This window comes from Trachemys scripta, chromosome 3 (assembly GCF_013100865.1).
Source record: "Trachemys scripta elegans isolate TJP31775 chromosome 3, CAS_Tse_1.0, whole genome shotgun sequence".
Classification (NCBI taxonomy): Eukaryota; Metazoa; Chordata; order Testudines; family Emydidae; genus Trachemys; species Trachemys scripta.
The window spans coordinates 200,155,819-200,177,391 of record NC_048300.1 but is presented as its reverse complement, the minus strand read 5'-3'; the positions used below and the strand labels follow the sequence as shown (position 1 = coordinate 200,177,391).

The 21,573-nt window shown below is 42.4% G+C and overlaps 1 protein-coding gene across 7 annotated transcripts in view; it reads right to left on the bottom strand.

The window, feature by feature from the left end:
• Nucleotides 1-21,573, bottom strand: part of DTNB (dystrobrevin beta) — a 294,840-nt gene that overhangs the window by 168,942 nt on the left and 104,325 nt on the right. For all 7 annotated transcript variants that reach the window (XM_034766839.1, XM_034766840.1, XM_034766841.1 and 4 more), the window contains one exon: nt 11,115-11,239. In XM_034766839.1, coding sequence (XP_034622730.1) covers nt 11,115-11,239 — 125 coding nt within the window. The remainder of the gene's footprint in view (nt 1-11,114; nt 11,240-21,573) is intronic.

The window sequence follows — 21,573 nt, the reverse complement described above, 5'->3', positions numbered from 1 at the left end:
TCTTATCAATTGCGTAAAAATCAAGTCACCATCCATAGATGACTAGTTCATTTTCACTGTCTCTGTATGGTATACAAGAGAGTGAGTTTCTGAGAGCTAGCTGGAATAAACAAAGCTGCTTACCTGCTCCTCAGACTGGTTTGGTAAAGTATAACCTTCCTTTCTGCACTATTTGAAGTCTTATTAATAATCAAAATTGAATCCTAACACCGAAAGATGTACTGCTTCAACTATACTGGTACATTTAAAGTGGTACTTCTCACCCCTACCACAGATGCAGTTGCGTCAGTATAAAGGTGCATTTTCCAATAAGAATAAGACTATTCCCACACAGAAAAGGAATAAGCACTACCGATTAAGGCACCTTTATACCGATATATTTGTGTCCACACCAGGAACTATACCAGTATAACTATTTCAGTGAAAAAAAAAATCACACCCATAACCAAAATAGGTACAAACGATGTGTAGATAAGCCCTGTGAAGGAGCAAGGAGCTGGAAGAGCATTCTAGGGATTCATAGATTCTAGGACTGGAAGGGACCTCGAGAGGTCATTGAGTCCAGTCCCCTGCCCGCATAGCAGGACCAAATACTGTCTAGACCATCCCTGATAGACATTTATCTAACCTACTTTTAAATGTCTCCAGAGATGGAGATTCCACAACCTCCCTAGGCAATTTATTCCAGTGTTTAACCACCCTGACAGTTAGGAACTTTCCTAATGTCTAACCTAAACCTCCCTTGCTGCAGTTTAAACCCATTGCTTCTTGTTCTATCCTTAGAGGCTAAGGTGAACAAGTTTTCTCCCTCCTCCTTATGACACCCTTTTAGATACCTGAAAACTGCTATCATGTCCCCTCTCAGTCTTCTCTTTTCCAGACTAAACAAATCCAATTCTTTCAGCCTTCCTTCACAGGTCATGTTCTCTAGACCTTTAATCATTCTTGTTGCTCTTCTCTGATTGATGTGTGATGCTGTGTCCAAAAGAGCTAAGACCATCCTTGGAAGTAGAAACAGGGAAGTAGTGAGTAGAGGTAGGGAGGTTATATTACCTCTGCGTATGGCTTTGGTGAGACAGATACTGGAATACTGCTTCCAGTTCTGGTGTCCACATATTTAAAAGGATGCTGAAAAACTGGAGAGGGAGCAGAAAAGAGCCAAAAATTGATCGATTCTCCATTTCTCAATGTCTTTCAATCAAAACTAGATGCCTTTCAGGAAGATATGCTTTAGCCAAACACAACTTATTGGGGCAACTGGGTAAAGTGTGATGCCCTGTGTTCTACAGGTCAGACTAGATGATCTAGTGGCCCCTTCTGGTCTTAAACTCTATGAATCTATGGAAGGTTATCTTCAATATATGGTTGCACTGACAAGTGACAGGCTGAGCACACTACTTTACCTTCTGCTGGGCTTTATCCAAGGTCCGCAGAAGGCAGAACAGACTTCAACCTCCTCTCTGGCAGCTATTAAAGCATTGCTGTGTCTTATAAAAGTCTCATCGTGCCATCTGTCCCACTCCCGCAACCAACTCTCTTCATTTTTACCCCTCTTTGGCTGTCTTCAGTGCAGTTAACTTGAGTTATCTACATGAATTAACTCCTCTAGAATTAGTCTAGCTCAAGTCAGAGCAGCCACTGCAAAATAAACATTCAAGCTAAATGGAATAATTGGATTAACTGCAGAGAGCAAGTGTGATGAAGTTATGCTAACTCAAGCTCATAACAAATGTAATCAAATTATGATCACTTGCACCTAAAGCTTCCACTAGTTCTGTTTTTAGTTTGGTGATCAATTCCTCTATCAGTCAAGATAAGGGCTAATATAGAATTCTCCATGTTGGATGCAACACTTTTTGAGAAAAACAGGTCATCTTATTTGAGGTACAGTGCTGCTCCTCCCCTTTTCCCAGTTTATCATTCCTAACTAGGTTTTAACCATAGATTTTATCATTTCTATTATACAAAACTTCCCAGCCACCTTCCTTCCAAAGCATTCACAGCCCCACAGACTATAGCAAGTGTGGGTCTGAGTAATCAGTGGCTCAGTTCTCCATAAATGACTTTGTAAACTCCTGGAGTAGGCAAGAAGGCATACTTTAACAAATTCATTGTTAAAATATATTTGATAAAACTGAAAAGTCCTACTGCACATACAATTGCTGAATTTAATTTTTCATATCATTAATAGCACGGAGCTTCTTTAAATCTGCTCTTTAAGTCTCAGTGAAACATACACAAATATCCAAGTTTCCAGATTCAACTGTTTTCAGTTAGAGTGCAGAATTTCTGATCCAAACAAAAAATGGATTCACTCATTTTGCCTACTATTCCTAAAAACTTCATCTCTGAGATGTGAACAAATATGAGAAAGGTAGACTAAAGTTATGAGCGACTGAAAAAGAAGGGTTGGATGAATGGTGCAGAAGATAAAGGAGGTTATTCCAGACAGCATGGCAGATGGTGTGAAGTCAAGAGTAGAAGAAAGAAATGAAGGGAGCAGTTAGACCAGAGGCTTGAGCAAAGTGAAGTGCACAGGGAGAATGGAGAACAGGAGTACTTGTGGCACCTTAGAGACTAACAAATTTATTAGAGCATAAGCTTTCGTGGACTACAGCCCACTTCTTCGGATGCATAAGGGAGAATGGAGGAGTACCCTAGGAAGATATGTGGGCTGAGATATAGGCAAGAGTGTAGCTGTATCTCTTCAAGAGAAAGACAAGGAGTTTAAATTTGATTCAGAGTCATAGGTCAAGGGATTTGAAAGAGGAAGAATGCAAAAGAAGAAAGGGATTTTAACTGTTGACAATGATGGCAAGGATTGCAAGGGAGTAAGGTGAGAACCAGTCTGCTCAGAGAAAAAAGAGTTGGTTACTGTAAAAACAAGAAGAGTTGACCAAGAACTGGACAAATGTTTTTAGCAGAAGGGAGTGAAAGAACAGGCCAACAACCAAAATCTATTCAAAATGTATAGTCCTCTTCACCTTTGACTTGTTTCCCTCAGTTCAGACCCATAGGTTAAGTCCCACAGTCTAACTACCGTTAATACAATGATGGCCTGCCACTCGCTTAAGCTAGATATGGTCCAAGCAAAGCTTACTTTTTCCCCTAAACCTTTTCCATTTCCATTCTCCACTGTTGAAAACACCATTCCCCCCATCAATCACGTTCACAAACCAGGCATAATTTGTCTCCTCCCTCTCCTTCTCCTCATACCAATGCTGTCACCAAATGTTGCTCCTGCTTCCTTCATAACATACAAAAAAATCTGGTCCTTCTTCTCCTGCCCTCTCGTGAAATAAGATGCATTTTTATCCCCCTGGTTGGTTTAGCCCTGAGTTTCTTTTGGATGCTGTGAATGTATTCTGAATGACAAGGAAGCATTCCTGTGATGAATGCTATTGTTTACTGCGCATTTACCTGAAACCATCAATCTCATTATGTTTAATTTTATGCTAACAGCACAAACACTGGCAAAGCTTACTACGGCAGCTAGAATTAAATGTCACATTTGCATACAATTATTTATTTATTGTGGTTATTAATTACTTTTTAAATTTCCACTACAAAAGGATCCATATAAACTTAAGTTCCATCACATCACCAGATGAGAGTTCAACATTTCTGCAGATTTTAAACAGCGCCGATTTACCTTTTAACCTGTAAGACCATCAATACCATTATTTTACTCAGATTTAAACACGTTGAAGGTTTCCAGTTAAGGAGCACTCATAAAAAAGATTACCCATTTTTTAATAAATGACATTGGCAAGGAACGATGATTTAATATTTAATGTTTCATGTAATATTTCATTCCAAAGTTGGTAGGTAATAATGAACATTGTAAAGGCTGCAGACTAGTTCACAATTGGCCAAAGGTGGCTGGGAAATGAACACTGATGGACTAAGTCTTTAAAACTAGATTCAGACAAACAAGGAGGAAATACCTGGTCTTCAGTACATGTCATTAGCAGAACACTATGCTAGAAAGGGAGTCCTCCATCCACTGATGAGTAGAACGCCTATATGCTAATCCACCAGTATCTCTGGTAGCAAAGATCATGACCAAGCTCAGAAAAAAAGGTTTCCGTGGTCTTGACAACCCCATAGTGACCAGGATAGCTGCATTTCTCAACCCTGCTGCAGATGGAGTGGGGTGACCCTTTCTCTGTAACCTTGTAAGTGGCCATCAGGACTATTTTGTGAAACTGAACGAATTCCTACATCTGCAGAGCTTCCTGATCTTACACCATCCACTACATGGTGTTATCCTGTTCACTGACACAGATCAGGGTGGCCTAATTGTAAAGGTTGGTCTGGTACTTTAGCTGCTATCCATGATCCAAAGAAGCATTTTACTTTCTTGCTTTTATGATGGAACTGCAAATGTCTGAGGCCTGATTTGTCTTTGCAGAATGAAGATGAGATAATTTTCAACAGCTAGGATTCTCTGCTAATGGTATGAAGAGTTTTGATGGTCAGTACATTCCCCCCCTCCAAAAAACCATTAATCATGAACCAGATTGTGCCTGATCCTGTTCAGTTCTGCATGGTGGGTGTGGCAGAATGGACTAGAAGGAGAGTCAAAGGGAAAAGACAGGCTGTACATGGTTATCCTCCCCTTGCATCCATCACTTGAGCCAGCATAACACCAGGGGTAGAGTGCACAGTGCACACTTTCAAAAGGTGAAGAACCTGCTATTCCAGTGGTTCTAAAACTTTTGTACTGGTGACCCCTTTCACATAGCAAGCCTCTGAGTGCGACCTCCCCCTTATAAAGTAAAAACACATTTTTATATAGTTAACACCATTATAAATGCTGGAGGCAAAGCAGGGTTTGGGGTGGAGGCTGACAGCTCACGACCCCCCATGTAGTAACCTTGTGACCCCCCTGAGGGGTCCCGACACCCAGTTTGAGAACCCCTGTGCTATTCCAGCAGAGCCCTGGAAAGAATTCTCACTGAGTAAGGGAATTTCACTAGCAGCTATTGTTGCAGCACAACTCCTTCACACCTTCTCTACATTGTGAGCTGTGACTACAGCTCTAGTCTGGACCTAAATGCCAAGGGATTATATATATCTTTAAAAAATAATACTGTTTCATCATAGCGTATATTCTCATCTATATGGACTGGGAGTAGTCAATGTCTTTATAGAGTAACATGAAACTATACTCCCTGAAGAAAATGTGGGAGGTAAATACTTCTAAGCTATTTTCCTTGAATGTAGTATTTTTATTTGTATTACAGTAGCAACTCAAGGCCTGAACCAAGATCGGGGGCCCATTGTACTAGGAATTGTAAGAGTAAGAGACAGTCACTGTTCTGAAGACCTAGCTGGCAAGGGTGAAAACAGAAACAGAGGCACAGAAAGGCAAAGTGACTTGTCCAAGGTCACACAGCAGGACAGTGGCAGAACTCGGAATAAAATGAAACGGTTACTCACCTTCTTGCAACTGTTGTTCTTTGGAAGGGACAAAGTATTTGTGTTCCACAATCCTGGCGGTCGGCGGAATTGAGGCCGGGGTCTGCCACAGAGTCGTGATGTTACTCTGAATTGTCTTGATTAATGGTAGAGCTACCCACGATGGACCTTCAGGAGTAAGAATGTCCACCATGGGGTCCTCGGCCTCGACCACTTCCTGCGCTTGCAATCCCATTTTATGGGCAATCCATCTCAGAAGGTCCTCATGTGCCCTGTGGTCAATTGGAGGAGGGCCTGAAGCTGAAGCCCCTGCCATAGCCTCGTCAGGGGATGAAGACCAGGTGGCCAGAGGAAGTACCGGATCCTCCTGTTCCTTCGGCTCCCTGACCGCCTCTTGGTCAGTGCCTGCCCCTGTGGCGGCTATAGCCGAAGTGGCCATAGCCTGACCCTGCAGCTGGTCCTGTGCTGGAGTTGCAATGGCAGCGACCTGAGCCTGAGGGGGGCGGCTGGGTGAGGATGGCTTCGGATTCCTGAGGTGTAGGCCTGACCCTGGCAGAGTGAGATTGTTGGTGTTCCGAGGTAACCGACCGTGAACCCCATGAAAGGGAGGCCTGGGCCTGATGGTAAGCCCAGTGAGTCGATAAGGACCATTGTGCTGCGGGCTGCCACTGCCTTCGCCGCCTCTCAGACCTATACCAACTACGCTGGGAATAATATGAGTCACCGTCCGACTCCAAGGAAGTGGATCCAGATCCTGATCGCAATGACCAAGGCAGTGCCAAAGGGCCATGCACAGGAGACCGGTGTCAAGCCAATGAGACGGTGGACCGGTGCCGGGTCGACCTCTCCGGAGACTGGTGCCAAGTATCCGATGTCGGTGATCGAGGACGAGGGCCCAGTGCCGTGGATGAGTGGCTCTCACCGTGGGTAGCTCTCACCGATGGCAGACCGGTGCTGGATAGGGGGAGCGTTGCACTGGTGTTGGAGATGCTCTTACAGTGTTTGATGCTGGGGTGCGGTGCCGTGGCGATAGCGACTGGGAGCGGTGCTGCGGATGGTGCCGAGCTGGGGACTGTGAGCGTCGCATCATAGCCGGCTTACCTCTAGATGCTACCGGATGTATCAGTACCGGAGGCTTGTCCCTCAGAACTGGGGCCTGTGAAGTGTCTGGGGTGGAGGGTGGCTCTAACTCCTCCACCTGGCATTGCCCTTGCGGAGTGTTGCTGAGTGCCGGACTCAATGGTCCCCTCTGGGGCACCGAAGTCAACGGCACCGACTCATGCTGTTTTGGTGCCAAGTCCATTCTGGGGTGCGCCTGTGCATCCCCGATGGTCCCATGGCTTTTGGAGCTGGTGAGCACCCCCTTTCAGTCTTCCTATGCCGCTTGTGCAGCACCGACGAAGTCAAACTGTGCCGGGTCGCTGCCCCTAGCTGCGCCGCGGGGGAGCGCTGATGCCGAGGGTCTCTTGTACTAGAGTCCTTCCTTGGCACCATATCAAGTACCGATGCCAGAGCCCTCCACACGGACACGCTCAGTGCCGGGTCCAGGTCGTCCGCAGCAGGCTGGGGACGCAGAGCAGATTCCATGAGAAGTTACTAGAGGCGGAAATCTTGCTCCTTTTTGGTTCTCGGCCGAAAAATCCTACACATTTTGTACTTCTCAGTCTGGTGCGCCTTCCCCAGACACTTTAAGCAAGAGTTGTAGGGGTCATTAATGGGGATAGGCTTGTTGCGAGCAACACAGGGCTTAAAGCCCTGGGGTCGCAGCATGCCCCGGAGCCCGAGGAGGGGTTAGGGACTGCTCCCAAACCTTACTATCTAATCTACTATGTAAGCTAAAACAAGTAACTAGAACAACTAACGAGGGAGAAACGCTAAGGAAGGCCCTTGCTGAGCAAGTGAATGCTGTTCCAACGGCTGTCATGCATGGTAAGAAGGAACTGAGCCCACTCCAGGGGGCTCCACACCCAATCTGACGGGAGCTGCTAAGGGAAAACTTTCCGATGACCACGCGTGCAGCGTGCACACACCGGATTGGAATCGATGTGAACAAGCACTTGAAGAAGAACCAGATTTTTTTGACATCCAATCCAGTGTCCTCACCATTGGACTACATTATCCCTTGTCTAAAACTTTTGGAGTTTCCCATATCTCAAACTATACAGAAGAGTGAAGTGTATGAAGATAAGCAGTTTTGTAGGTTTCACAAAGGTTCAATACGTGACTCTGAAGATTAGGTTGTTCTTTAAATGGGAATGTACTCATTTGAATTGAAACATGATATTGCATGTTTGGGCAAAAGCAAGAACAGATCAAATTAAATCATCTTTAAAGAGGATGATAATTAGTTGAAAAATGTGTTAACAGGTATTGGTAGTAATTTGGACATCCACTTGAAAGGAAACTGAAATGGTTAAGTATCCTTGAAATATTTAGTTGGATTTCAATTAATAAATTAAAGATCCTGGTCTTGGTTGTGAGGGTTTCCATCTGTGCTGTTCTACAGCATAATATGTCATCTGAGTGGCTGAGTAGTATTAGGCCAGGTTTTGAAGGGAATGGACTGCAGGGCCTGGCTGGAGTTAATGTGCTGCACTAAGTGAAGCTATCCAATGGTGAATGTGTTTTATAGAAAGAAAGATGGGGAAAATTCAACCACTACGTTCTTGGCACAGATTCATCTGATCCATTAATCAATTAATGTCTCCAGCAGAGGACAGAAATAATTCAATGTACTTGTTAATCTGTGCCATAGATAAAACTTCCACTGGTCGTTTTGGAATTAGATCCTGAAACCTTTATTTACACAGTCATATTAACTTGAAACTACTTGCATATATTCTTTTCATGTAGAGTCACAGAATAAGGTCCTTCTTTCTGAACAAGTTATAAATGTTATAATACTGTTTTTTCCTTGTAAAAGTTAGCTGGTATCAAAATGGAGGAACTCGGTGAGAGAATCCAAAGAGGAAAACGTGAACTGACATTGATCCACGATGATCTTGGAATTATGTGAAAATCTAAACAATGCAGATAGTAAGTATCACTTGCCACCAGACCTCGCCTAAGAGCTTAACAGCTCAAGCTGGTTTTCCACAACATGTCTCAGCCAGTCCATGTGGTTAACTATTGTTTCTAATATTATGGACAATTTTCTTCCTGCTTGTTTTGTTAACATGGGGAGTCATTAATTTACGATAACATACCACTTCTGACTCTAAAATGAAGAGTAGCACTAATAGAAATGTTCTTTTTCTGAACCCAATTTAACAGAGAAAAGTAGAACAATTATATCCCATTGAAGCAGATCCAACAACTCTGGCTGCATAGGATTAAAACCACTGTAAGCATGTGACACAAAAAGTTGATTCTTTTCCAGCTTTTGTATCATGTGGCCAAGAATGAATTAGCGTAGCTTAAAAATATAGCTTTCAAAAAGTTCAAGAATGGACTACAGTAGGTACCATTTCCTATTCCTACTTACATTCATGTCAAGCTACAGTATCTTCTGTGTTCTTTATAAAGGGGAAGACAGATCAGCATTCCACTATATTATAATCATCATCACTACTGGACTACTCTCACCTTTCCAATAGTCCGTATTTTGACAGACTAGCCTCCAGCTCTTCTTCAATGACTGTCAAAACAGTTAAAAGGGGATGATAAAAGGGTCTGTCAATCAAAATCACAAGGCATTAGTAAAGGTCAAAGTGGAACTGTTTAATATTAAACTTTCAAAGACCGAGACACTAAAATTCGGATATCCTGGTTTTCAATTCAGAGACTGTAAAAAGAAGAGAAAACCTCTTAAGATGAATCTATCTTTCTGACAAGGACAAATGAAAACAGCAATGGTACCAACTTAATTCAGTCTTAAAGCTGCAATGTTGGTGTCCTTACTGAATATTGTATGAAACTAGAGTCCTCAGTTTTATTTAAATGATGTCCCCATAGCTTTGCTTCTCTTCCCTTGTTTTTCTCTGAATCATTTTGCTTAATTTTTGCCGACATGAAAAACCTGTGACTTTTGCAACACTTAGTGCGGTATTAACCATTGTCTCTTTACCGGTCAAGCTTATTACATGTATATGCTCACACAATTTCAATTATCTCATGAATTCTGATTTTGATGTCCAGAACTGATAAGACCAAGAAGCGAAAATACCAGATTGATCACAGATCTGCCAAATTGTAACAATATGACAATGTCTCTTTGGTAAAACCATTCTGCCAGCTTCACAATAAAGCCACATTGAAACCATAGAGATAACACCACTGAACAGAAAAGCATAGGAGTCCAATCAATGAGACAAAAATAAATAACTTGCGAAGCCAAGGTCCACAGCAAGCCACAATTTTACACCAGGCTCAGGGCAACCACCAGATACTTTAAGAGTGTTCTATAAAATATGAACTCAGAAGTAGTTACAGCCTTTAGATGACAGTTTTGTTTATGCACTTTAATGACAAGCAAAATAAATAAGATGGGACCTGATCTGACATGGCTTTGAGTAGCTCAACTCCCATTCACGCGTGTGAGTGCTGAGGATAATCAGTACTTTGCAAAACTGAATTCTTAATAAATAAGCACAGATAGAATATAATAAAATATATGGATAATATCCAGAAAATACATGATCTATAAATAAACATACTCATACAGAAAATCAACTGCAATAAGACAGATATCATGACCTTTAATATTGCCTCACTATCACCAATATGGATAGAGGATTATTTTCTCACAAATGTAGAAACATTCACGTACTTGGGCAGCACCATCAGCCAGGACGGTGGAACAAGCCAGGACATCCGTAACAAAATCAATAAAGCCAGGAACAACTTCAGGAGCTTAAATACAGTCTGGAAACCATCAAAATACCACCAAACCCAAACTCAAGATTTATCAGAGCCGCGTACTTTCAACACTACTTTATAGTGCAGAATGCTGGGGAATGAGAAAGTCTGACATGTCCAAACTGTCTTCATTCCGTACAACCTGCCTCAGAAAAAACCTCCGTATCTTTTGGCCCAGAACAATCTCAAACCAAGATCTATTGACACAGGGCAGCCAAGAGGATCTGAGCACCATCATTGCCAGGAGGTGTTAGAGATGGATTGGCCAGGTGCTTTGGATGGAAACTAATTCCATCACCATAGTAGCAATAAGATGGACACCTGAAGGCAAGCGAAAATGAGGCTGCCTGAAAACAACCTGGTGAACAGCTGTGGAAGCTGAACTGAAAAACCTGGGGCACAGCTGGGGAACCATTGAAAGACCTGCCAGAAACAGACAGGAGTGGAGGAGCTTCGTCGCTGCCCTAAACGCCAGAGGCGTAATGGGAACATGATGATGATGACGACCTATACAGTATGTATCAATCATTCTTCTGCTAACAGAATATTTATTTAAGAACATAAGAACGGCCATAATGGGTCAGACCAAAGGTCCATCTAGCCCATTTACTTATTTAACATTTTTCCAGAGAACAAACTCATGTAAAATGATAAATCTGTTTAAGGGATCCTTTCTAACTTACAAAACTACATCTCGTAAAAACTCCATGGTGACTCCAAATGGAACTAAAAAAACAAATTCTGCAGTTAAATGCATCCGCAAACAGCTACTTTGGTATCAATTTAGTTTTAAGTTTTGATTAAATGAAAGACACATACAAATGGATACTCACACGATATGAGCAAGATCAAGAGGCTTCTCTGGCTGTTCAGGAAATACAGGATGAGGTGGTTCTCTAGTGGGCACACAACCAAGAGATTTACTAATTGCATGGCTCAGCTTCTTGGCAGGCGATTTCTGTTTTTCAAAGAAAGTCAAACAATGAGTAGATCAATCTGTGCAAGGAAAGAGCACAGACGTTTAAAAATATCCCACATTAGAAAATCTGTGTGTAAATACCATATCTAGCTGATTAGTACGAAGTCATGCATCCAGTACAATTCAGACCCTGGAAACAGGGTGAGTGGCTGAATTAATCTCTACATTCCTATTGAGCTGGAATTTTGAAAGATGGTCAACTCATTCATTAGACTGCTAAATCAAGAAATATCCCAAATGTGAACTCTGACCTTCCTATCAGGGTCACACCAAGAGGTCATTAGTCTTTGGCATGGTATTTCAGCTATTCAGTGGCCTTTTGAGATATAATTTTGAAATATGATGCACCCATCAGAACCTGCCACCACCTCTCCCTTTAGAACAAAGGAGGTGATGCTTAAACAGAAGAAGGAAAGAAACACTTAAGGATACTTAGTCAAGATCATCACAAGGGTGGACTATTCTTAACTATCAACAACTACTCTGTTTTTTGTCTTTTAAGGATTTACATCACATTCATATATGGTAGCAAACCTGAGAGGAGTACTGTCAGGGATAGAAGCAAGCCACGTGGGCTTCACCCCAGAAAGACTGAAATGAAGATGATAACTATTTGTGACGCTCTGTGCCTTGGGGAACCCCCTGCACTCCCATGTCCATCCTTATAATATGATTGTGGTATCCAATGCAAAGTTTGTCATGTCAGGTGTCTTCGTAAGGCTGATGATGCACTGAGCATTATTGTTATAGTAATGTTATAGGTTGTAATTTCATGTATATAGTTATGAGGCTGAAAATGTGTCCTCATGGGTTAAGCCTCATCTTGTCTACCATAAAGAATTAGTTAAATAAACCCAGTGACAGTGAGACTAATTACTTTTTCTAACTTATTAATGTATTATTGAGTTTAAAGTAATGTTTTTGTGTACCAAATATGTTATCCTGTAAAAAATGGGGGAACATAATTCCCACATGTTTAATGGAATAAGGGGACCGTCTCTTTGACCAATATATTTCTTATAATATTGCCCACCGTCCTTCCATGATCCCAAATTCATAAACATCCCTGAATTCTCAGCAGTTGTGAGTCCCCTCCATTTCTCACTCACCTCCACTGACTTTATAGTTGACTCCCCAAAAAACACCCTCAATATTTTTGTCCCTCTCCTATTGCACCATCCACTTAAATAACCATCAACCACTTCTTCCATCCAAGTCCTGTGCTACTGAAAATCTGTGGAGAAAATCCAGGGATCACACAGACTACCTCCACTACAAATTCACCCTTTCCTCCTTCAGGGTTATCTTCCACTAACAGCTGTTCTCTTTCCCTCCCCCATTACGATTCACCCTATAGCTTCCATCATTTGTCGCCCTCCGCTCTATCCTCAATCCTTTTCCCCAGGATTCTTCTCAGGATTGCACTGACTTGAAGATCAAACAGTTCAGATTTGATCACTTTCCCTCTACCCTTACGTCTATCACTCATGCATCACTTTTGTGTCCAAGTGCTACCATCTCATTACTGTTTCTTTCCCTCTTCACACCCTTTCCCTCCTGTCACTGACTGATGGTCATTCACTTAATTCTCTATTTCCCTTACCGCAAGCTGTCCCCTCAATTTTCTCTGCTTCACCCTCAACCTCTCCTTATAATCTGACTCTTTCCACTCAAACTACAACCCAGGCTCCAGTATTCTTCCACTGTAAAAATAAATAAATAAATAACCCAAACAGCTTTTCAACCCAATTGCCTCTCCAACTACTGTTCTACTTCTCTTTACCTCCTGAATGGGCTATTTACATCCCTTGCTTTTACTTTCTTCTTATCTCACTGAATCCTCTCTCCTCTCCAATCCTGCTTCCTCCCTCTGCACTCTACCAAACTTGCTCTTTCATGATCACTAACCATCTTTTTCTTTTCCAAATCTAGTGATTTCTAGCCCACCTTTTTCCTTTGTACTTTTCAAAACTAATGATTACTCTCACGTTGAATCCTGTCCCCCTGCCACCGTTGTTTCTATAGCACTGTCTTCTCTTGGTTCTCCTCCTGCTTCTTATCAGTCCATCAATGTCATTTGCAGAGCCCTGCGTGGATACAAAATTTGTATCTGCATCCGATCTGCAAACATTGTCTGTAGATATCCGCAACTGTGTAGTAATTTTGTGATGCCAAAGAAGTCCATTATGAATTAATTTAAAGCCACTGAACGCAAACAGTATCCCACTTGGATGTGAGTCTCTGGAACTGACAGCGTAACAAATTAAAGTAGTAAGAAACCTTGCTTCTCATCCCATATTAATCAGTGGAGAAAAAAATGTATTCTCTGTGCTTTCAAATTTAAGGCATTAAGAAAAGAAGAGTACTTTGTATCAAATTTATACAAATGACAAGTATTAATAGTTAAGAACTGCAGTCTCACCTTTTCTAAAATAATGAATTGGTTAAATAAAACAGTGACTGAGACTAACACTCAAAGGCCCCAGTCAGGATCAGGGGCCCATTGTGCAAGGCACAGTACACATCCAGAGGTAGACATTGTTCCAGCTTCAAAGAGTTAAAGATCTAACTAGCCAAGTGAATCAGATGAAAAGAATGAGCTAATACTACAGAGAGGTTACATTTCCTCACAGCTTCTAATAGCTTTAACATTAGAAAAATGTGCAAATGCACACTTGGCGATTCTAAAAAAGATGCCTCACAGACAAGCTTGTTTCCACCCTTGTGCTTACACGTGCAGTTATCAGCAAGATTCTAAACATTTTCTACGTCTTCACCAATATCATTCTCACGTTAACCTTAAAAGCTATACATGGCTCGTGACTGTAAGCTGCATAGGAGTGGTCACTGAGAAGCAAGACACAAGAGTCTCTCCCAAAACTGTACTGGGTGACAACAGGTTAATATCTCTCAGTCATACAAGAAATTGTTTTTAAGGCCTGGTCTATACTACAAAGTTTTGCATGCACAGCAGTGTGGTCTAGGAGTGTGAAAAAAATCACGTACACCCAGCCAACACAGCTATGCCAGCAAAACTCCCAGTGTAAATGCAACTATGCGTACAGAAGAGTGCTTCAGCTGGCATAGATAATGTTGTTTGGGGAGATGATATAGCTATGCCAGCATATGTCTTCTGATGACTTATGCTGCATCTACACTACAGGACTCAGACAGCATAGCTAACCAGCCAAGGGAGAAATTGGTTGTGAATCTGAAGATTGAAGGTAATTTGGGTGAAAGTTATCATGAAATGATAGATTTCAGTATTCTAAGGAAGGAAAGGAGTGAGAGCAGCAGAATAAGGACAACAGACTTCAAAAAGGCGGACTTTAACAAACCCAGAAAACTCGTAGGTAAGTTTCCATGAGAAAAAAACTCTAAGGGAAAAATAAGTTAAGGAGAGTTGGTAGTTTCTCAGAGACAATATTAAAGGTAGAACAGCAAACTATCCCAATGTGAAGGAAAGATAGGAACAATAGTAAGAGATGACTATGTCTCCATCAGGAACTCTTTAATGGCCTAAAAAAAAAAAAGAGGAATCCCACAAAAACTAGAAACATGGACAAATTACTAAGAATACAAAAAAATAGCACAAGAATGTAAGGACAAAATCAGAAAGGCTAAGTCACAAAATGAGTTACACCTAACAAGGGACATAAAAGGCAATAACAAGAGGGTCTTTAAAGACATTAGGAACAAGAGCAAGACAAACGAAAATGTGAGAACTATTAATGGATCACATGAAAAAGGTTGTGGGATTTAAAGCCTATTTTACTTCAGTCTTTATTAAAAAGGTTAATTGGGACCAGATGCTCAACACACTTAATATTAACTACAAGGTGGAAGGAACAAAAGCCAGAATAAGGGAAGAACAGGTTATAGAATATTTAGACAAATCAGATGTATTCAAGTCTGCATGGCTTGATGAAATTCATCCAGGTACTTATGGAAATAGTTGGAGGAATCCCAGAAGCATTAGTGGTTATCTTTGGGAACTCATACAGGACAGGTGAGGTCCAAGAGGACTGGAAAAGGGTAAACATAGTACCTATCTTTAAAAAGGGGAACAAAGGGGACCCGAGGAACTATACAGCAGTCAGCCTAACTTTGAGATCTGGACTGATACTGGAACAAATAATTCAACAATCAATTGGTAAGCACTTAAGAGGATAATAGGGTAATAAATAATAGACAACATGGATTTGTCAAGAACAAATCATGCCAAATTAACCTAAAGGACCTGGAGATTACAATGGACGAGAAGCTGGAAATAAGTCAGCAGTGTGCCCTCGTTGCCAAGAAGGCCAACAGCATATTGGGCTGTATTAGTAGGAGCACTGCCAGCAGATAGAGGGAAGTGATTATTCCCCTCTATTCGACACTGGTGAGGCCACACCTGGAATACACCGTCCAGTTTTGGTACCCCCATGACAGAAGGGATGTGGACAAATTAGAGAGAGTCCAGCGGAGGGCAACGAAAATGATTAGGGGGCTGGGACAGATGACTTACGAGGAGAGGCTGAGGGAACTGGGGTTATTTAGTCTGCAGAAGAGAAGAGTGAGGGAGGATTTGATAGCAGCCTTCAACTACCTGAAGGGGGGTTCCAAAAAGGATGAAGCTCGGCTGTTCTCAGTGGTGGCAGATGACAGAACAAGAAGCAATGGTCTCAAGTTGCAGTGGGGGAGGTCTCGGTTGAATATTAGGAAACACTATTTCACTAGGAGGGTGGTGAAGCACTGAAATGGGTTACCTAGGGAGGTGGTGGAATCTCCTTCCTTGGAGGTTTTTAAGGTCAGGCTTGACAAAGCCCTGGCTGGGATGATTTAGTTGGGGATTGGTCCTGCTTTGAGCAGGGGATTGGACTAGATACCTCCTGAGGTCTCTTCCAATCTTAATATTCTATTCTAATTTCCTTCTTTGACAGCATTACTGGTGAAGTGGATGGCAGGAAGCTGTACAAGTGATTTATCTTCATTTGTCTTCATTTATCTTCATAATGTTTTTGATACAGTCCTATATGACATTCTCATAAACAAACTGGGAAAATGGGTCTAGATGAAATTACTAAAAGGTGGATGCATAATAGATTGAAAGACCGCATTCAAAGAGTAGTTAGCAGTGATCAAACTGGAAGGTCCTATCCAGTGGGATTCCACTGGGTCTGTCCTGGGTCTAGCACTATTCAATATTTTCATTAATGTCTTGGACAATGGAGAGGAGAGTACGCAAAACCTGCAGACCATATCTCTGCTGCTATGATGATCAGTACTCCCACAACACATCTTTTAAGATCCCTAGGTCCTACACACACCTATCACAACATGTGGTGTATCTCATCCAGTGCACCAATAACAACTATGTGGGTGAAACCAGACAAACACTACACTTTTGAATGAACTCACACAGAAAAATGATAAAAGACAAAAACATAATCTCACCCATTGGTGAACACTTTTCACAAAATGATCACTCTATATCTGACCTCTCTGTCCTCGTCCTCAAAGGAAACCTGCACAACACCTTCAAAAGATGAGCCTATGAGATTACACTCATAACTTTGATAGATATTAAAATGATGGACTTAATAAAAACCCAATTTATGGTTTATTACAACAATCTGTAACCTAACTCCCCTTTTTTGTCCTATAACTGGAGAGATGTCAATGGGCCACTTCACCTTGAATGGTCTCTTATCCCAGGTCTACACTAGCGGGGGGGTCAACCTAAGATTTGCAACTTCAGCTACACGAATAGCGTAGCTGAAGTTAGTGTATCTTAGGTCAACTTACCTGGCCGTGAGGACGGCGACGAGTCGACTGCTGCCGCTCCCCTCGTCGACTCCGCTTCCGCCTCTCGCAAGCTGGAGTTCCGGAGTCAACGGGGAGTGCGATCGGGGATCGATTTTATCGCGTCTACACTAGATGCGATAAATCAACCCCCGATAGATCGATCGCTACCCACAGATCCAGCGGGTAGTGAAGACCTGCCCTTAAATATGTGTTAACTACTTATGCCAATCTGTTCCACCTTGTATTTAGCTGTGACACTCTGAGGCCAGGTCTACACTGCCAGTGTCTCTGGACATCAAGGCACTTTGCAGTCTGTTCCTTGTAGGTCCCAGGTCTCCTTCTCAGGCCACTGTAGCACTCTATGTCAGGGGTTCCCAACGCGGTGCCCGCGGGCGCCATGGCACCCGCCGGGGCTTCTAAGTGCGCCCACGTATTGGCCGGCGTACGAGCATCCACCGAAATGCCGCCGAGAAGCAGCGTTATACAGAGGCGTCGCTGCCGAAATGCCACCAATTTTTGGCGGCATTTAGGCGGTGACACCTCTGGATGACGCTGCTTCTCGGCAGCGGCGGCGCCTATTGACGTTGCTGCTTGTCGGCGGCATTTTGGCGGATGCTCGTCCACCGCCACGGTCCTCCGTGGTTCATCGTCTGGTGTGCCAGACGAAAAAGGTTGGGGACCACTGCTCTATGTGAAGACAAGCCCTGAGTATCTTTCCCAGACCGGAAGAAGAGCCCTGTCACTAGAAAACTTGTCTCTTTTACCAAAAAAAGTTGGTCCAATAAAAGATATTACCTCACTCACGTGGTCTCTCTAATATCCTGGGACCAACACAGCTACAACACTGCAAACATATTTCACATGAAGTCTAACACAGCTCTTGTATTTATTTGAGCATGGACACAGTTTGCCCTCTGCTGGGGAAAGAAACTATTTAAAATTGTACTGAATATGACCCTCTTCACTTGGTTTTCAGGGCACCTGGCCAATATCGTCACGGTTAAGAATTTTATAGAATGATTTGCAAGTCACCTTTAAAAGATTTTATAGGGGACAGTAAGTGAGTTAATAATACAAAAGAAGGGTTTCTAAGAGAGAAAAATGCTCATAGGACCCTATTGCAGCTATAAGTCCAGCACAGGCAAACTCTAAATTACTTAGGACAGTGAGCTTCTCAGGACAGGGTTTCTTGTGTGTTTGTACAGTGACTAATATAATGGGGCCCTCATCAGGGCCCAAGACACTACCGCAGTACAAATAAACAACTACATTTACTTTTAGTTGCATTATTAATAGGTTCTCAGAGGCCGTTGGATTAGAATGTTCTATAAATCATAAATATTCTATTCCTCTTCTGAAATAGAAAGTGTTTTAGAAAGAACAAGGCATTACTGCACGGAAAAAGAGGCTTCCAAAAGCTACAGCTTTTTAGCTGGTTTCAGCAATTTCAGAAATTGCTCTTCTGACATAGAATATACTCACCACAAAGGGGGGGGGGGTAACACCTTGACTACCTTACTGCAGCAAGCCAAACAAAAGCTTTTTTTAAATAACATCACCCATGTTTAAATCAGTTTTCTAATGTCAATGGCCTGATTTTCAGACATGCGGAGCACTCACAATTAACAGGTCCCAACAACAACAAAAAGTCAAAATATTCCAGAAGTCTGTTCATAAGAAAAGACTTTGAAATTGTAACTAAGTAAAATATTATTCAGCTAAGCATAACCACCAGTTTATTTCTTCATCAATGGGACTTTTCCTTATAAAAATACTCTAGACATTTCTACCTGAACTTGCATATTTGTAATATTCAGTTCACAATATCCTGTATAACCCAGTAACTCTCTGGGGTTGTGGCTCTGCCCTAGGTGTCCTCCCTTTCCCTTCCTCCAGACAAAAAGGGTGGAGTGGGCCCAATCAGCCCTCAGTTCCTTCACCCCTATAAAATCCAGGTGTTACAGAACTCTGTAGTAGTAATGAGGAGGGTGGGTCAAGGAATCTGTGGACAATGCATCTCAAAGAACCATAGTTACCATTGTATATGTAACCCTTCTTTCTTCAAGTGATTGTCCACATGGTTTTATTCTTGGTGGCTAAGAAGCAGTTATCTATTTACTTGGAGATGGATAAACGGAGTTCTACTTGACTAGTGATTGACGGACAGCCCTACCAAAATGGTCATCTGATCTGGAAGCCTGCACTATGGAACAGTGAGCGGTAAATATGTGGCTCACATTCCACGTAGCTATTCTATATACCTTCGGTATGAGAATGTTCCCCACACAGACAGCAGAGGCTGCTTGAGCTCTAGTGGAATTAACTCATGTCTCTAGGAGGATGTTTCTTGTCTAACTCATAACAAGTTCTTATGCAGTCAGAGACCCACTTGGATCAACGCAGAGTGGATACAGGATGCACCTGGACCCTGTCAGCAAGAGACAAACAGCTTAGATGTGTTCCTGAATATTTGTTTCTATCTGAATAAAATGACAATGCTCTCACTACATCCAGTGTGTGAAGCTTTGTTTCACTTCCAGTAATGTGAGGCTTAAAAAACTGGGAGGTGAATGGACCAATTTATATGGTTTTCTGATACCTCCTTAGGCAGGAACTTAGGCTATGGCTACACTTACGGCTGCGTGTAGAATATAGGCACTCTACATGTAGCTACATAAACAACAAGGAGTCTGGTGGCACCTTAAAGACTAACAGATTTATTTCTTTAAGGTGCCACCAGACTCCTTGTTGTTTTTGTAGATACAGACTAACACGGCTACCCCCTGATATGTAGCTACATGTTACAGTGAAAAGCAGGCTGTGTCCACACTTACTTTTCACTGCTGTGTGCAGCTACATACTGCAGTGAAAGGCCCGGCAATGGCTTTCCCTGCTGCCAGAGCCTCTCACTGCAGTGAGGAAGAGCAGTGTCGACACAGAAGGCACTGCTTGGGCAGACAGAGCCCTTGTAGAATACATATCTTGGGGATTTGGGCATGTAGGGCACTCTTCTACTCACCTATGCCGTTCTCCCCAGCCGTACTGCTATCTATACTCATGCTACCTGGATGTGCAATGTCTGTATGCTACACATCACTGTAAGAGTAGACATACCTTTAGGGTGAGATATAACGTTAACCCTGTCCTTGAGAAAAACAGTATAAAGATCTGAATCCTTCCTACCCTCTGGCTCATGTAACGACCCCCAGGAAAGCAGTTTTCAGGATGCTGACAGAGATGGACTAACTCACATTTTGAGACACCGCTGAACATAGGCGCCAACTCCTTGGGTGCTCCAGGCTGGAGCACCCACAGGGAAAAATGAGTGGGTGCTCTGCACCCACTGGCAGCCAAGCTCCTCCCCCCACCTCATTCCTCCCCGTTCCTCCGCCTACCTCCCAGCGTTTGCCGCTGCCAAACAGCTGTAGCAAGGTCTGTGAGGGAAGGGGGAGGAGCGGGAACATGGCGTGGCGTGCTTAGGGGAGGAGGCGGGGCCAGGGGCAGAGGGGGGTCAAGCACCCACCGGCGCCAGTAGAAGTCTACACCTATGCCGCTGAAGGTCTCCCCGAGTCTGCATCGATTTCTCCAGCAGGAAAATTTCAACTTTGCCTCCCTTGCTCTCTGGCTGCACTTGCAATAAAAATGACCATGGAATGATGTTCAAGAATGTATTCTTCCCAAAGACATACTAACACTGAGGGCAACCATTTTGATGGATATGGCAGCGTAACATGAAAAATGGTTGCATAGGTCTTAACACTTGGTGACTGGCTGTCATAATTCTAGAACTCTTGTATGGTGGGAGGAGGCTACTAAAAATTCACTAACTACAATACATTTTTAATAGGCCACTGAGAAAAAGAGAACTTAATTAACTATTCTAATGCTAATTAATAACATTAAATAACTAAGCTAAGTTAACCGCACAGTGCACAAGAGAAGCAGACACTACCAACATTTCAGTCTTGCAGCTACAGGCAGTAACAAGGAACTGAGGGATGACAAGAGCCCCATTTAGGTGGCAGGTAGGACTGTCAATCGATTTAAAAAAATTAATCGTGATTAAGCGCACTGTTAAAGAATAATGGAATACCATTTAAATATTTTTGATGTTTTCTACATTTTCAAATATATTGAATTACCACACAGAATACAAAGTGTACAGCGATCACTTTATATTGTTTTTGATTACAAATATTTGCACAGTAAAAACCAAAAGAAATAGTATTTTTCAAGTATCAGAGGGTTAGCCGTGTTAGTCTGAATCTGTAAAAAGCAACAGAGGGTCCTGTGGCACCTTTGAGACTAACAGAAGTACTGGGAGCATAAGCTTTCGTGGGTAAGAACCTCACCTGAAGAAGTGAGGTTCTTACCCACGAAAGCTTATGCTCCCAGTACTTCTGTTAGTCTCAAAGGTGCCACAGGACCCTCTGTTGCTTTTTACAGATTCAGACTAACACGGCTACCCCTCTGATACTTGAAAAATACTATTTTGTTTATCATTTTTACAGTGCAAATATTTG